The 14,467-nt window shown below is 38.5% G+C and overlaps 1 protein-coding gene across 1 annotated transcript in view; it reads right to left on the reverse strand.

Moving 5' to 3' along the window:
- Positions 1-14,467, reverse strand: part of PKP2 (plakophilin 2) — an 89,552-nt gene that overhangs the window by 51,247 nt on the left and 23,838 nt on the right. The window contains exon 5 of the mRNA XM_036251891.1: positions 765-972. Within this exon, the coding sequence (XP_036107784.1) occupies positions 765-972 (208 nt within the window). The remainder of the gene's footprint in view (positions 1-764; positions 973-14,467) is intronic.

Raw genomic sequence — 14,467 nt, forward strand, 5'->3', positions numbered from 1 at the left:
AGTGTGATATTTTAAGATACAAATGAGTAAAGAGGATATAACATTTTTTTTTTTTCCCTCACCCGAGGACATTTTTCCATTTTTTGTTCAGATAGAGTGGGAGGGAGAGAGAGAGAGAGAGCGAGAGAGAGAAACATCGACGTGAAAGGGCCACTTCGACTGGTTGCCACCCGCATGACCAACCAGGGCCGGGGACAAACTGCAACTGAGATATGTGAAAGGGACACATCGAGTGATCGCCACCCACACGACCCAACCATGGCTGGGGACAAACTATAACCGAAGTATGCGCCCTTAGCGGGAACCGAACCCGGGTCTCTCTGGACTGCAGGCTGATGCTCTAACCGCTGAGCCAAACCAGCCAGGGAAGGATATAACATTTTTATAGAAACAAATAAAGCTGTTGTATAATAAAGTGAGGATGGCATAAGTGCAATATATTCAATCATAAACCATATTTATGAAGTCCCTTCTTTTTAAATAAGAACTCTGTCAACTGTTACCACACAAAAAAATGTATATATTAAAAGGATTAACTTCTTTAGGTCTTAATTTCCCCATCTGTAAAATTAAGATTTAATACCCAGTAATACCTAAAAATACCTCAACACCTAAGGCTTTTGCTATAATTAAATTTTATAATGTATGTGTATCACCTGGGACACTGAAGATGCTTTGTTCCAGGAAATTTAAGAAAAAGAGATGACATAACCCATCCGGCTGGGGTGCACCGTGTACGCCCTTTAACACTCAGTAAGTACTACCTGTTATTTGTTTTTTAGTCTCCAAGTCTCTGGTTTGCTTCAGCACCTGCAGCAGCCGAGGTACCCCGTTGAGTTCAACTACCTCTAACTTGTTGTCGTTATCTTCAAATACCAAGTTTCTCAAGGCCCCACACACAGCTCTCTGAACATCTTCATTCTGAACTTTTAGGAGGTTCATAAGCTTGGGGATGCCTTGAAGCTGATAGACCTGGGGAAGAAATGGATGCACATGTCAATACTGCACAGGTTTATTAATTTTGATGTGCATTAAAGACATTCAGTGAAATATGAATGAGCAGATGAAGTTGATTATAACTCCCATCAATCCACAACTATGTGTGGCACAACCTGAGACTCACAGTGTACAGTATACTCCTGCTATAAAGTATCTCTTGTTGAGGAGCTTACAATGAATTAGGGCAGTTAAAACAAAAACCTATGAAAAAAACAAAGGGAAAAGTTAAGTGATCAAGGGTGAATAAGTGGTAGCTAAGTGGAAAGAGTTAAATGATAAAAGCCTTGAGCGTAATCAAGATGAAGAGAGCTGGGAATTTGAGGAGTGAGGAAAGTTTCATGGAAGAACACCACATTACATGAGTGTTTCTTCTAGGACAGAACTTTACAGTCAATATAAACTGGACAGAAACCACCTTCATCAATGGTAACAATAACAATTCATTTGCCACCAGTAGCAATGTAAACCCTAAATGTGAGCTATTTCTAGGATCAATTGTTTTGAGTATTTTAAAGGATTTATATAAATTATTCAAGCATTTTAAGTAAATAACATAACTTACACTTTTCAATGTGCTATTTTAAAAATATTTCTTCTATAAAAATATACAAGAGACAGCATGCTGTCTATTAGAAAAGGGGCCAGAACTAGGAAGAAGAAGAACAATAGATGGTTTAGATTCCATGACCTATGGCTGCTTGAGAAGAGGCCAAATAACAGCAGTCTGGGCAAGGTGATTTCGTGTTGTAGGCTCTGCAAATACTATCTAAACAAATCAGGGAGTGGACACAGGGTTGCTGCATAGCAGTGTTAAGTTGCAGACTACGGGTTTTCTTTTTCATAGGCTTCCATTAGTATGTGCTTCCAATTTTTTTTACAGTTGGTTAAGAATTTCTGGTAAAGATCTCAGTGATTTCCACCATCTTAATACAGATACTTTTAGGAGATAGGCTGAGAAGGGGTATGAGTTTCCCTTTCAGATGAAGTTCATCACCTGTGGATGATGCCCTAATTACACAGCGGTTCACGCTCGGGGGAGCTGCACACCTGACCGAAGGGCACATTGTCACGTTTTCTTTGTATCATCACACTCTAGCCTCCCTGCCATAGAAAGATAAATATTATTTAAGACCCGGTCGTCCAATTTTACATCTTCCTTTGTTAGGATTGGGGAGAAGACTAACAAAGTCAGGAATCAAAGTGAAGATAGTAAAATAATCTAAGTAATAACCACAATAATAATAAAAGAAAAATAACAACTCCTCCTCCCATTTCCATCATTAGGAAGTATTAGCAGTGTTAAGAGTTTTATATATATTATCCAATCAATAGCTCACTAGAACCTTAAGAGGAAAGTACTCTTTTGTCCCTTAAGGCTTCACTGGAGGTAATGAAGAGTAATACTTCCACTTACTGGCTCCCTTCAGGGGAGACATTTGCTGAACAGGAGACAATTGGAAGATGGACCACAGCAATTTTGATGGGCGATGTCTAGAGCCATTCTAATATATCTGTACGACACTGCTAATGATAAAAGATTTCATTTCATTGCTATCAATGAAACCTGGTCCAACAGATCATCTATTTGATCACTTCATCTATTTCCACTATTACATTTCCTTAAAAGCAGAAAGGCACAATTTATTTAAAAACAGCCTGCAACTCAGGTTTCCCTAATTCCATCAAATTCTATTTCCTAGTTGGGGTTTTGAGGTGGTTCACTCCATGAACATCATAAATGCTAGCTAGACTACATCTTCACAGTAGCAGCGTAAACATCAGCTGCAAAAAGAAAATCCTATTTGTCCTGAAGGTACTTTGGCAGCTTCAGAAATATTTTATTACTTAATTTATAATTTACAAGCTGTCTTCTTCAAAATATGATGTGAAGTGGCTTTCTGACCATCCTGCATTTCCAGCTGAGACGACAGCATTAGTGCGACTTAGCCCATGGACGCCTCCTCGGCCCTGACGGGACAGCAGACTGTGTGACAGCCTTCAGACCCATTCTCTCAGCCTGCCACCTCTGTCCCTGTGGCTTTCAGCACTTGCAGACACACCACGCTCAGATAAATGCTGAAATCCAACGACAGCTCTACTTTACTGTAGAATTTGATTCCCTGGTGTCTGGCACCTACCCCACATTTAAAAATAGAATTCAGTTACTTTTATCCTTTTTATCAAGCCAATGGCTATAAATCATATCAAATGCATGAAGCTGATGATATTCTCCTCATTGCACAGAACTGGAAGGACACTGGCAATGAATCCTATACACATCAGGACTAATGTCACATGGGCTGTTCTTGCTCCTTTCAATTCAGGGTAGAGGCTGGAACCAGTCTGTTTCCCAGTTATACTAAATCCTCAGGGGATTTATTCTCCCTTTGGGGACAGGAAAAAAGAAACAGACTAACATGAATGTCTCAGAACTTCAAAGGAGCTTTCATTTGAGATGGTTTCTAAATATATGAACAGGCAAAAATCACGTATTAGAATTTTAAGTTTCTCTTTTGACTCTATTCTGATTCTCTTCTCTACCAATTCTAAAATAATTAAACAATTAGGACTTCTGGTGGCAACCCCCCCAAGGGAATGGACGCCTCTGTCGGGGTGAGGGCTCCCTCACGCCGGTGCCTTTGCTCCCCCTTCTTTCCTGTGGGTAATGCTCCGCCGCTCTGCCTCTCTTCTGCTCAAATGTCACCTCTTCTGTGAAATGTTACTCCCTTTCTCGCTTTTCTGTCCCCTTAGAGTTAATCACGGCCTAAAAGTTGGTACCATAACCTTTCAGGAAGGCCACTGGCAAATGTTGTCAAAAAGTAAAAATATTCTACTCTAGAAAAGCTTAGTTAGGAAACAATATGAAATGCAGACACAGACTAACACACTATGGTAGTAACTACATCGTTTATAATAGTGAAAAATAAGAAAAAATCATAAATGCCCAACGATGGGGGAAGACTGCTTAATGATTAATTCACATTTGCGCATGTGGAGGTATCCATGGGAGAGGCAGAACGATGTTTGAACTGACAGATGTTGTATTAGTCACACGTTCTCTCATCCATCAAAGGAGGGCTGTGTAAGACTAGCAACCGTGTGCTAGGCATGCAGTAGTTACTCGACACGCGGTAGCTACTACTATCATCAGTACGCCACCATTAAAATGCCTACAAACTAGTAATGTTATGAGAAAATGCTTATGATAGAATGTTATTGAAAAAAGCTGAATAAAATATCTGCATTTCTACTTATAAACACAGACATAAAGAAAGAAATGAGCCTCGCCAGTGTGGTTGAGCGTCGACTCATGCACCAAGAGGTCTCTGGTTCGATTCCCAGTCAGGGCACATGCCCAGGTTGTGGGCCCCATCCCCAGTGGGGGGCATGCAGGAGGCGGCCAGTCGATGTTCTCTCTCATCAATGTTTCTATCTCTCTCCCTCTTCCTTCCTCTCTCTCTAAAATCAATAAAGAAAAAAAAGATGGGAATGAGATTAGGGGGTTTGGGAGAAATGGTGGTTGTATAAATGATAAATGAGGCTTGCTTCTTTGTATATATTTTAAACAGCAAACATATAGTTGAGCACATTTATTTTTTATTTATTTATTTATTTTTAATCCTCATCCAAGGACATTTTTCCATTTTGTGTACAGACAGAGTGGGAGGGAGAGAGAGGAAGAGAGAGAGAGGGAAACATCGATGTGAAAGGGACACATCGAGTGGCTACCACCCACACGACCAACCAGGGCCGGGGACAAACTGCAACCAAGGTACATGCCCTTAGCGGGAACCGAACCCGGGTCTCTCCGGACCGCAGGCGGACGCTCTAACCGCTGAGCCAAACTGGCCAGGGCTAGTTGAGCACATTTAAAAAATTGAAAACAAAAAATCCCCACAAACAAAGTCACATATTTAATTTGATTACAGTTAGGTACATACAGGGTAGGGCAAAAGTAGGTTTCCAGTTGTGAGTACATGAAACACATAGTTTATTTTTGTATTATTATTTATTAATTTTTGTATTACTTTCCATATGAACAACTAGAAACCTACTTTTGCCCCACCCTGTATACACATTAAAAAATCAGAGAACAAAACCAAAATGGTAACAATAGTGGCACCATGGGTATGTTTTTTCTTTCTTAAGTTCTCAAATTTCTTATAATAAACTTGTATTAGTTTTATAATAAAATTTTACAAAACAGTTCTGGCAGTCACTGTTCCGTGATGAGATCTGAAGCAGGCATAAAAATAAAACCAGTTTAAGAAGGGGCCTGCAGATTAAATTAAGAATTTGTTCTTTATCCTGCAGACAAACAGGGCAGCTACTGGACGGTCTCCTGGGTGCTGTGAAGAGAATGGATTAGGAATGGATAAGAACGGAGGAAGGGAGACTAATTAGGAGGCAGCTGGATTAACAGGGATGATTGTGACAGGGATGAGCTGTACCCACTCCCTGGGTGAGCTACCACTAGCTCACAGAGGAAATATTCTTCTCTGAGTTATTCCGGGAAGGCATTGCACCATTATCTGACTGCATTCTCACAACTCTTCGTAGTAGGCCGACTAGTTCTCCTTTACAGGCAGCAAAGCTGAGGCTTAGGGAAGCAAAATATCTTGCTTGAGGCCATCCAGGTAATTAGGGCGCTAGGATTCAAATCATCCCTGAGTGACTCCTGAGTACCAATGCTCAAACCACCAAGAGTCCTACTTCAACCCAGCAGGAAGAACAAGTTTAGGAGGGTTGAATAATAGAGAAGAAAAGCAAAAGATAACGTGTTCATATTTCTTGATAAAGTTGATGCTGAGTTTAGTGGGAAGTCTAGGAAATAGATGTGTTTGGAACCCAGGGGAGAGAGACGGGCTGGAGATGCTCTGAGTCATCAGCACGGGATCACACATTAATGGAAGCCACGGAAGTTAATGAGGCAGGTCAAAAGATGGTGTTGAGAAAGAAAAGTCCCAGGAAGACATGTAAGGCATATTTAAGGGACAAGGGTATTTTTCACAAGGGAAACCTGAAGGAGCCAGAAAGATGGAAAAATAACCAAGAAACTCTGGGGCAAAAAAAGAAAGTTTCAAAAAGAAGGGAGTGATTGACGGTGTGAAATGCTGAGAGTCATAATCATAAATTAAGAACTAAAAAATTGCCACTGGTTTTAAAAGTTATGACTTAGAATTTTGATCTTTATGCCCAAATCATAATTGTCTTTAATACATAATTTTTAAAACGATAGCATCATGCTTAATATTAGCAAGATTTTGTTAATGTTCTGGGGTTCTAACATTACAATTCTTAGATTCTCTACAAAGCATATGTTTTTAGTTTTCCTGTTTCATTATTCTCAAAATTAGTCTTTGTTCTAGACTCATCACAGAATAAGAGTTAGGAAGGTAAGCACTGCTGTAATTCTATATTTAAGCAAAACAATATTTATAATCAAATCAGTAATTTAAAAGATAGAGAAAATTGCCCTGGCCTGTGTGGCTCAGCTGATTGGGGTGGTCCAGTGAACTAAAAGACTGCTGATTCAATTCCTGGTCAGGGCACATGCCAGGTGCAGCTCCATCCCCAGTAGGGGGTGTGCAGGAGGCAGCTGATGGATGTTTGGCTCTCGCATTGATGTTTCTCTCTTTCTCCCTCTCCCTTTCCTCTCTCTAAAAGTCAATAAAATAAAATATAATAAAAATAAAAAAGAGACAGGGACAATCTACCCCAACTTTGGTAATAAATGATAATCCAAGTAATTTCATTTTATAATATTCTAAATTACAAAAAGTAGACATAGCCCGGCCGGTGTGGCTCAGTGGTTGAGCATCGATTTATGCACCAAAGGGTCGCCGGTTCGATTTCTGTTCAGGGTACATGCCCAGGTTGTGGGCCTGATCCCCAGTGGGGGGCATGCAGGAGACGGCCAATCGATGTTCTCTCTCATCGATATTTCTATCTCTTGTTCCCTCTCCCTTCCTCTCTCTCTAAAATCAATAATAAAAAAAAATAAAAAAAAATTTTAAAAAAAGTACACATAATAATGCCCAGTTTTTAAAGATTGGGGATAAAAAAGTTTTAAACATTTATTTCAATTAGCCATATAAAGGACTAATTTTTAGCTCTATTTTTCTGCAAATGACCACCACCAACTTTCCAACTATATAAGAAGCCACCTGGGGAGCAGATCTTCCAGCCCCACTCAAGTCTCTAGATGACAGCAGCCCTGGCCTAACCCTGACTGCAGTCCCATAGTGAACTGGAGCTGAAGTGCTTCTGTCCGACTCCAATGACCTGATCTGCAGGATTAGCCACATTTTCTTTTCCTTCTGTGAAATCTACTGATTCCCTGAATAATAGCAAAGCTGGAAGTTACTCTATGTTGGGCTTTGCACTCCTATTTCTACTAGTTGAGTTACATGTTTAATAAAAATAACTTAGGTTTGTTTCCCAATGTATTTACGTCAACTATAATTGTTATCGCAATAATGCAAACTATTTACCTATTCTGAAAAGGAAGGAAATATAGGTATGAAAAGAGCACGTTCTCTCTGAGAACTAATCTGAATGCTTTGAAAAGAGTAGATAAAGTGAAGAACTTTAAAAAGCTCTGTAATTACTTGTAGACAAAATTAATGCAAAAGACTAGAGAAAAGGTAAAAATCTAGAAGGATTTGCACTAATATGAATTAGTGCTATTAAGTTCTTATTTTACTTTAAAGAAACTAAAAATGGTAGATAATACATAAAGGGCATAATTTATGTAATTATGTAAGAAAGATGTCACATTCTAAAGAGATGCCTTTTTCTTTCTGCTTCTCAGATTAACAAAAGCAAACAACAAAAAGAATATCCTAAGATAGTAATAGTTCACAATGTCGGTAGGAGTATAAATTTGTACAATTTGAGGAAGGAGTGATTAGGCAGTTATTTATCAAAATTTAAAATGATTCAATAGTAAAAAGGACTGAATTTACCTACTGCATGAAACAATTTTAAAAACCAGACAAAGCATACAATGGTTTCATAACTGGACATGGGGTAATGATGGAAAGTGATCCCCAGGCGATGGGAACAAGCACGGGGAGTCTTACTGCTGCCACAGACCATTGCCACAGAGCGTTCCCAGGCTGTGGTGCGGCGGGGAGACGACACGTGGATTTCAACAAGCAAAGTTAGGAGACGGAGTGCAGAGCCTAAGCGGTCAGTGTTTGCGAGGAAGAGTCCCACAGAAGAGCTGCACAAAAAGACAACCCCTGAGATCTGCAGAGGGTCCCACTCCAGTATTCAATAGAGCATTAATAAATGCATGTGTGTGAGGAAGCTGCCCGAAGCCAGGGAAATAACCACCTAGAAGGACTTAGGGGAGCAGCTCCTTTTACTCACACAGGCGCATGAGCCCTACTTCTCACTGAGCCAGCCAGAAAACCTCCTAATTCATGGTGCATTAGGTAGAGTCCTCAGAAGTGTCTTGCCTGAAGAAGTGAGGACTGATTAGTTCTAGAAACAAATACTGCTCTGGTCCCATCAAACAAATCTCCAAAGCAGGGTTTGAAAGGATCAAACTGTTTTCAAGTAACTTAACTGCATCCTAGAACAAAGCTCAAGATTATTTACAGGAAAAAAAAAAAAAAAAAAAAATCCAGTATCCAGCAAAATAAAATTCAATGAAAAATTTCCAGGCATGCAAAGGAGAAAAATATGACCCATAATGAGGAGAAAAATCAATCAAATGAATCCACCAAGAGTGAACACAGATGTTAGGATTAACAGACAAGGTCATTTAAACAGCGATTTAAACAGTTTCCATACGTTCAGAGATCTTGGGGATAGAAGAAACATGTTAGGTAGAGACATAGAAGATACAAAAAAGACTCAAATTTAACTTCTAAAGATAAAAACTACAATTTATGAAATACAAAAATACACTGAATAAGATTAATGGCATACTAAAAATTGCAGAAGATCAGTGAATTTAAAGCATAGCAACTAAAATTATCCAAAAGGAAACATAGAAACAAAAAACTAAAAAAGAAAAATTAGTATGGATGAGCTGTGGGACAACTTCAAGAAGCCTAATATGTAGGTAATTAGCATTCCCAAAGAAGGGGCAAAAATATTTGAAGAAATAATGGTTGAAACATTTCTAACCAAAATTCCAAATGTGATGAACAGTAGATACCCACATATTTAAGCTCACGAACTACCAAGCACAAGAAACCTAAAGAAAACTACACCAAAGCATGTTGTGACCAAACTGCTCAGCACCAGAGATAAACAGAAAATCTTAAAAGCAATTTGGGTGGGTGGGTAAGCTGGGGGTGGGCAGAGACACACTATGTACAGAGGCAGAATAAGAACAATAGGAGATTTCTTATCTGAAAAAAATTGTAATCAAAGTCTTTCAGAAAACTGAAGAGGAGGAGAACACTTCTCAATTTATTCTGTTAGGCTAGTATCACTCTCGTCCAAAACTGGACAAAGACATTACAAAAGAAAATCACAAGTTATTATCCTTTACAAATATAGCTGTATAATTTCTTTAAAAATTTTCTTTCTTTATTGATTTTAGAAAGAAAGGGCGAGAGAGAGAGAGAAACATCGATAACAGAGAACATTGACTGGTGGCCTCCTGCATGCCCCACACTGCGGATTAGGCCCACAAACTGGACATGCGCTCTGACCGGGAATCGAACTAGCAACCTCTTGGTGCCTGTGTCGACACTCAATCACTGAGCCATACCGGCTGGGCCTAGCTGTATAATTTCTGAATAAAAAATTTTTTGGAAACAACCTAAGTGTATGGATTAAACAAAAATGTTTTAGAACAATGGACATGGACAACAAAGCTGGGGACAGGGCAGGGAGGGGTGGGGAGGGGGGAATCAGTGGGGGAAAAAGGAAAAACATCTGTAACAAAAATAAATTAATTAATTAAATAAAAAAAATTCATTAAAGTGGATTTAAAAAAATGTTTTAGCCCTAGATGGTTTTCTCAGTGGTTAGAGCAACAGCCTAAGGACTGAAGGGCTGTGGGTTCAATTCCCAGGCAAGGGCACGTACTTGAGTTACAGGTTTGATCCCTGGCACTGGTCAAGGTCATGCGGAAGGCAACCAATTGATATGTCTTTCACACATTGATATTTCTCTCTTTCTCTCTCTCCTTCCCTCCCTCCCTCCCTCCCTCCCTCCCTCCCTCCCTCCCTCCCTTTCACGCTATCTAAAAATCAATGGAAAAATATCCTCGGGTGAGGATTAACAAAAAAAAAAAAAAGGAAATGTTTTATATATATGTAATATTTTGTTATATATATAACACTTAACATATAGATGAATGGATAAAGAAAACATTACATCTATAACACTTTATGTTATATATGTAACATTTAATATATATAACATATACATTCATATATATGTTAACATATATATGCATATTACTAAGCCATAAAAAGGAAGGAAATCCTGCCATTTGTGACAACATGAATGGATCTTGAGTGCATTATGCCAAGTGAAATGGCTCACATAAGGACAAATACCATATGATCTGATCTCACTTATATGTGGAATCTAATAAACAAATAAAATGTGCATATATGCACAACCAATCAACATGGACACTGGATGCAGAGAACAGATTGGTAGTAGCCAAAGATGGGTATTTGAGGGGGGGAGGGGGGCTGAAATGGGTGAAGGTGGTGAAAAAGTACAAACTTTCAAGGATAAAAAAGTCATGAGTATAGCTTGGTTGACTATAGTTAATAATACTGTATTTTATATTTGAAAGTTGCTAAGAGAGTAAATCTTAAAAGTGCTCATCACAAAAAAAAACTATGTAACTCTGTGTGGTGATGGATGGTAGTAAAATTTATTGTGGTGACCATTTTGCAATATATATACATATATCATATCATTATGTTGTATACCTGAAACTAAAAAGTTATATGTCAATTATGTCTCAATTTTTAAAAAACAAAAGAAAAAAAAATGAAGTTAAAAATACTAAAACATAAAACTTCTTCCTTTTTAAAAAAAAAAAAAAATCCCACAAATTTCCCTAGATTAAATCTCTCCAAATAATAAACACATCCACAGGGAGCACAACACTTAATAGTGAAAGAAAGACTGAATGCTTCAAGGGACAACGTGCCACTCTCACTTCATTTCAACAACGTGCTGGTGGTGCTAGCCAGTACCAGAAGACAAAAGAAAAAGAAATATAAGACATTCAGATTGGAAAAGAAGAAACAAAACGGTATTTGTTTGCAGAAGGCATGATCATCCATGTAGAAAATCTGATGAATCTAAAATTTGATACTGGAGCTAATAGGAGAATTTAGCTGATAGGATACAAGATCAACTGTATTAACTGTATTTCTATATGCTAGCTTTGAATAATCAAAAAGTGAAATAAAAAAAACCAAAACAAACCCTGACCATTTGTAAAACTATTTAGATATATGATACTTTAAGGGATAAATCTGATGAAAGATATTGAAGACCTCTAGAGTAAAAAACAATAAAACAATGCTGAGAGAAATTAGAGATCTAAATAAATTGTGAAATATAGCCTGTTGAGTCAGAAGACTCAATATTGTTCAGATGTGAATTCTCCACATACTGATCTACAGATTCAATATAATCTCAAAAAAAACCCAGAGGTTTTTTAAATGTAGAAATTGACAAGCTGAATCTAAAATTCAAATGGGACTGCTAAAGATCTAGAAAAGGCAAAATCACTTGAAAAAGAAGAACAAAGAGGACTAACATTACCTAATTTCAAGACTTAACACAAAACTATAGTAATCAAGACAGTGTGGCAATTGCATAAATACAAACAAATCAATGGAATAGAATACACAGTCCATTAAGAGTCACACATGAGATCAATTCCTTGCATTTATCTTCAGATAGAGTGGGAGGTAGAGAGGGAGAAACATCGATGTGAGAAACACAGTGAGTGGTTGCCACCCACAAAACCCCAACTGGGCCAGGGGCAAACTGCAATCGAGGTACGTGCCCTTAGCGGGAACCGAACAGGAACTCTCTGGTCCTGGGGCTGATGCTCTAACCGCTGAGCCAAACTGCCCAGGGTGAGATCAATTTCTTTTTTTTTTTTTTTAATCCTCACCCGAGGACATTTTTCCATTTTTTGTACAGATAGAGTGGGAGGGAGAGAGAGGAAGAGAGAGAGAGGGAAACATCGATGTGAAAGGGACACATCGAGTGGCTGCCACCCGCACGACCAACCAGGGCCGGGGACAAACTGTAACCGAGGTACGTGCCCTTAGCGGGAACCGAACCCGGGTCTCTCCAGACCGCAGGTGGACGCTCCAACCGCTGAGCCAAACCGGCCAGGGCTCAATTTCTTTTTAACAAAGGCACAAAAACAATTCAGTACCAAAAGGAAAGTCTTTCAACAAATGGTTCCTGAAAAACTGTACATACATGTTTTTTTAAAAGCCATTTCAGCCCTGGCTGGTTTGGCTCAGCGGTTAGAGCGTCGGCCTGCGGTCCCAAGAGACCCGGGTTCGGTTCCCGCTAAGGGCACGTACCTCGGTTGCAGTTTGTCCCCGGCCCTGGTTGGTCGTGCGGGTGGCAGCCACTCGATGTGTCCCTTTCACATCGATGTTTCTCTCTCTCTTCCTCTCTCCCTCCCACTCTACCTGAACAAAAAATAGAAAAATGTCCTCAGGTGAGGATAAAAAAAATAAATAAATAAATTATATTTAAAAGCCATTTCAGCCCTGGCCGGTTTGGCTCAGCGGTTAGAGCGTCGGACTGCGGTCCTGAGAGACCCGGGTTCGGTTCCCGCTAAGGGCACGTACCTCGGTTGCAGTTTGTCCCCGGCCCTGGTTGGGTTGTGTGGGTGGCAGCCACTCGATGTGTCCCTTTCACATCGATGTTTCTCTCTCTGTCTCTGTTCCTCTCTCTCCCTCCCACTCTACCTGAACAAAAAATGTAAAAATGTCCTCGGGTGAGGATTAAAAACAAAACAACAAAAAAAAAAACCATTTCAATCCACATCTTGTTATATGTATAAAAATTAATCCCAAGTGGACCACAGACCAAGTATAAAATCTAACACTTATAAAACTTATAGAAGAAAATATAGGAGATTATCTTTGTGACCCTGGAGTACAGAAAGATTTCTTGGATATATCGTGAAAAGCATGCTCCACAATGGAAAATATATTGATAAAATAGACTCCATCAAAATTAAAAACTATTAAGAGAGTGAAAAGACAAAGCACATCTACAAGAAAACATTTCCAAATCATATATCTGGAAAAAGACATATCCAGGATATACAAAGAACTATCTAAATTCAGTAAGAAAACAAAAAACCTTAATGAGAAATGGGCAAAAGATCTGAACACACATTTCACCAAAGAAGATATACAGATGGCAAATAAGCATGTGAAAAGATGCTCAACATCATCAGTCACTAGGAAGTCCTAATTAAGATGACAATGAAATCCCACTGCAAACCTATTAGCTAAAGTTAAGAATCATATCAAGTGTAAGGAAGTGGAGGAATTGGAATTTGCATACATTGCTCTTAGGAATGTAAAATGGCACAGCTACTTTGTAAAACCGTTTGGTAATTTCTTAAAAAGTTAAACATATACCTAATACCATATCATCCAAGCAATTCACTCCTAGATATTTACCCAAGAGAAATGAAAACATTTAAACAAATATGTTCATAGCAGTTTTATTTGTAATAGTCAAAACTCAAATGTACATCTACAGGTAAATGGACAAACATATTATTGTGTATCCATCAATGAAATACCACACAGTAACACACACACACACACACAATTCTACTCCTTCATACAAAGAACATGAATGAATCTCAAAAGATTTACGCTGAGTAAAAGAATCCAGACAAAATTACATACATAATAAATATCTGATTTTATTCATATAAAATTCTAGAAAATCAATATAACCTACAGCAACAGAAAGCAGATCACTGGTTATCTAGGGTCTGGAAGTGGGTTGGGGAGGGGTGGGATGTATGGATTATAAAGGGCACAAGGAAACTTTGGATGTAATGGATATGCTCATTATTTGTGATGATTTTTCACAGTGCCAAAACATATGTCAAAACTTTGTCATATTGTACCTTTATAAAGTTATTTTAAAAATGAATAAACAAAACTGGTACATTTATACAACAGAAATGTATGCAGCAGTTTTAAAAAATAAAGTAGGGCTAAGATATATTAACGATTTCAAGATATTAATGAAAACAAAGCACAGAGTACTGTAAATAATCTGCTACCATTTGTGATTTTGTTTCAAATAAAAACAGATATTCAACCAACAGACATTCTTAAAAAGTTAAACATACACCTCATACCTTCCAATAACTGTTTCTACATGCATCTAGTATCTCTGGAAAGACACCCGGAAATTGAGAGAGAGAGAGAGAGAGAGAGAGAAGAGAGAGAGAAAGAGAAAGGGA

The sequence above is a fragment of the Molossus molossus genome, unplaced genomic scaffold, assembly GCF_014108415.1.
Source record: "Molossus molossus isolate mMolMol1 unplaced genomic scaffold, mMolMol1.p scaffold_m16_p_10, whole genome shotgun sequence".
In the NCBI taxonomy this organism is placed as follows: domain Eukaryota; kingdom Metazoa; phylum Chordata; class Mammalia; order Chiroptera; family Molossidae; genus Molossus; species Molossus molossus.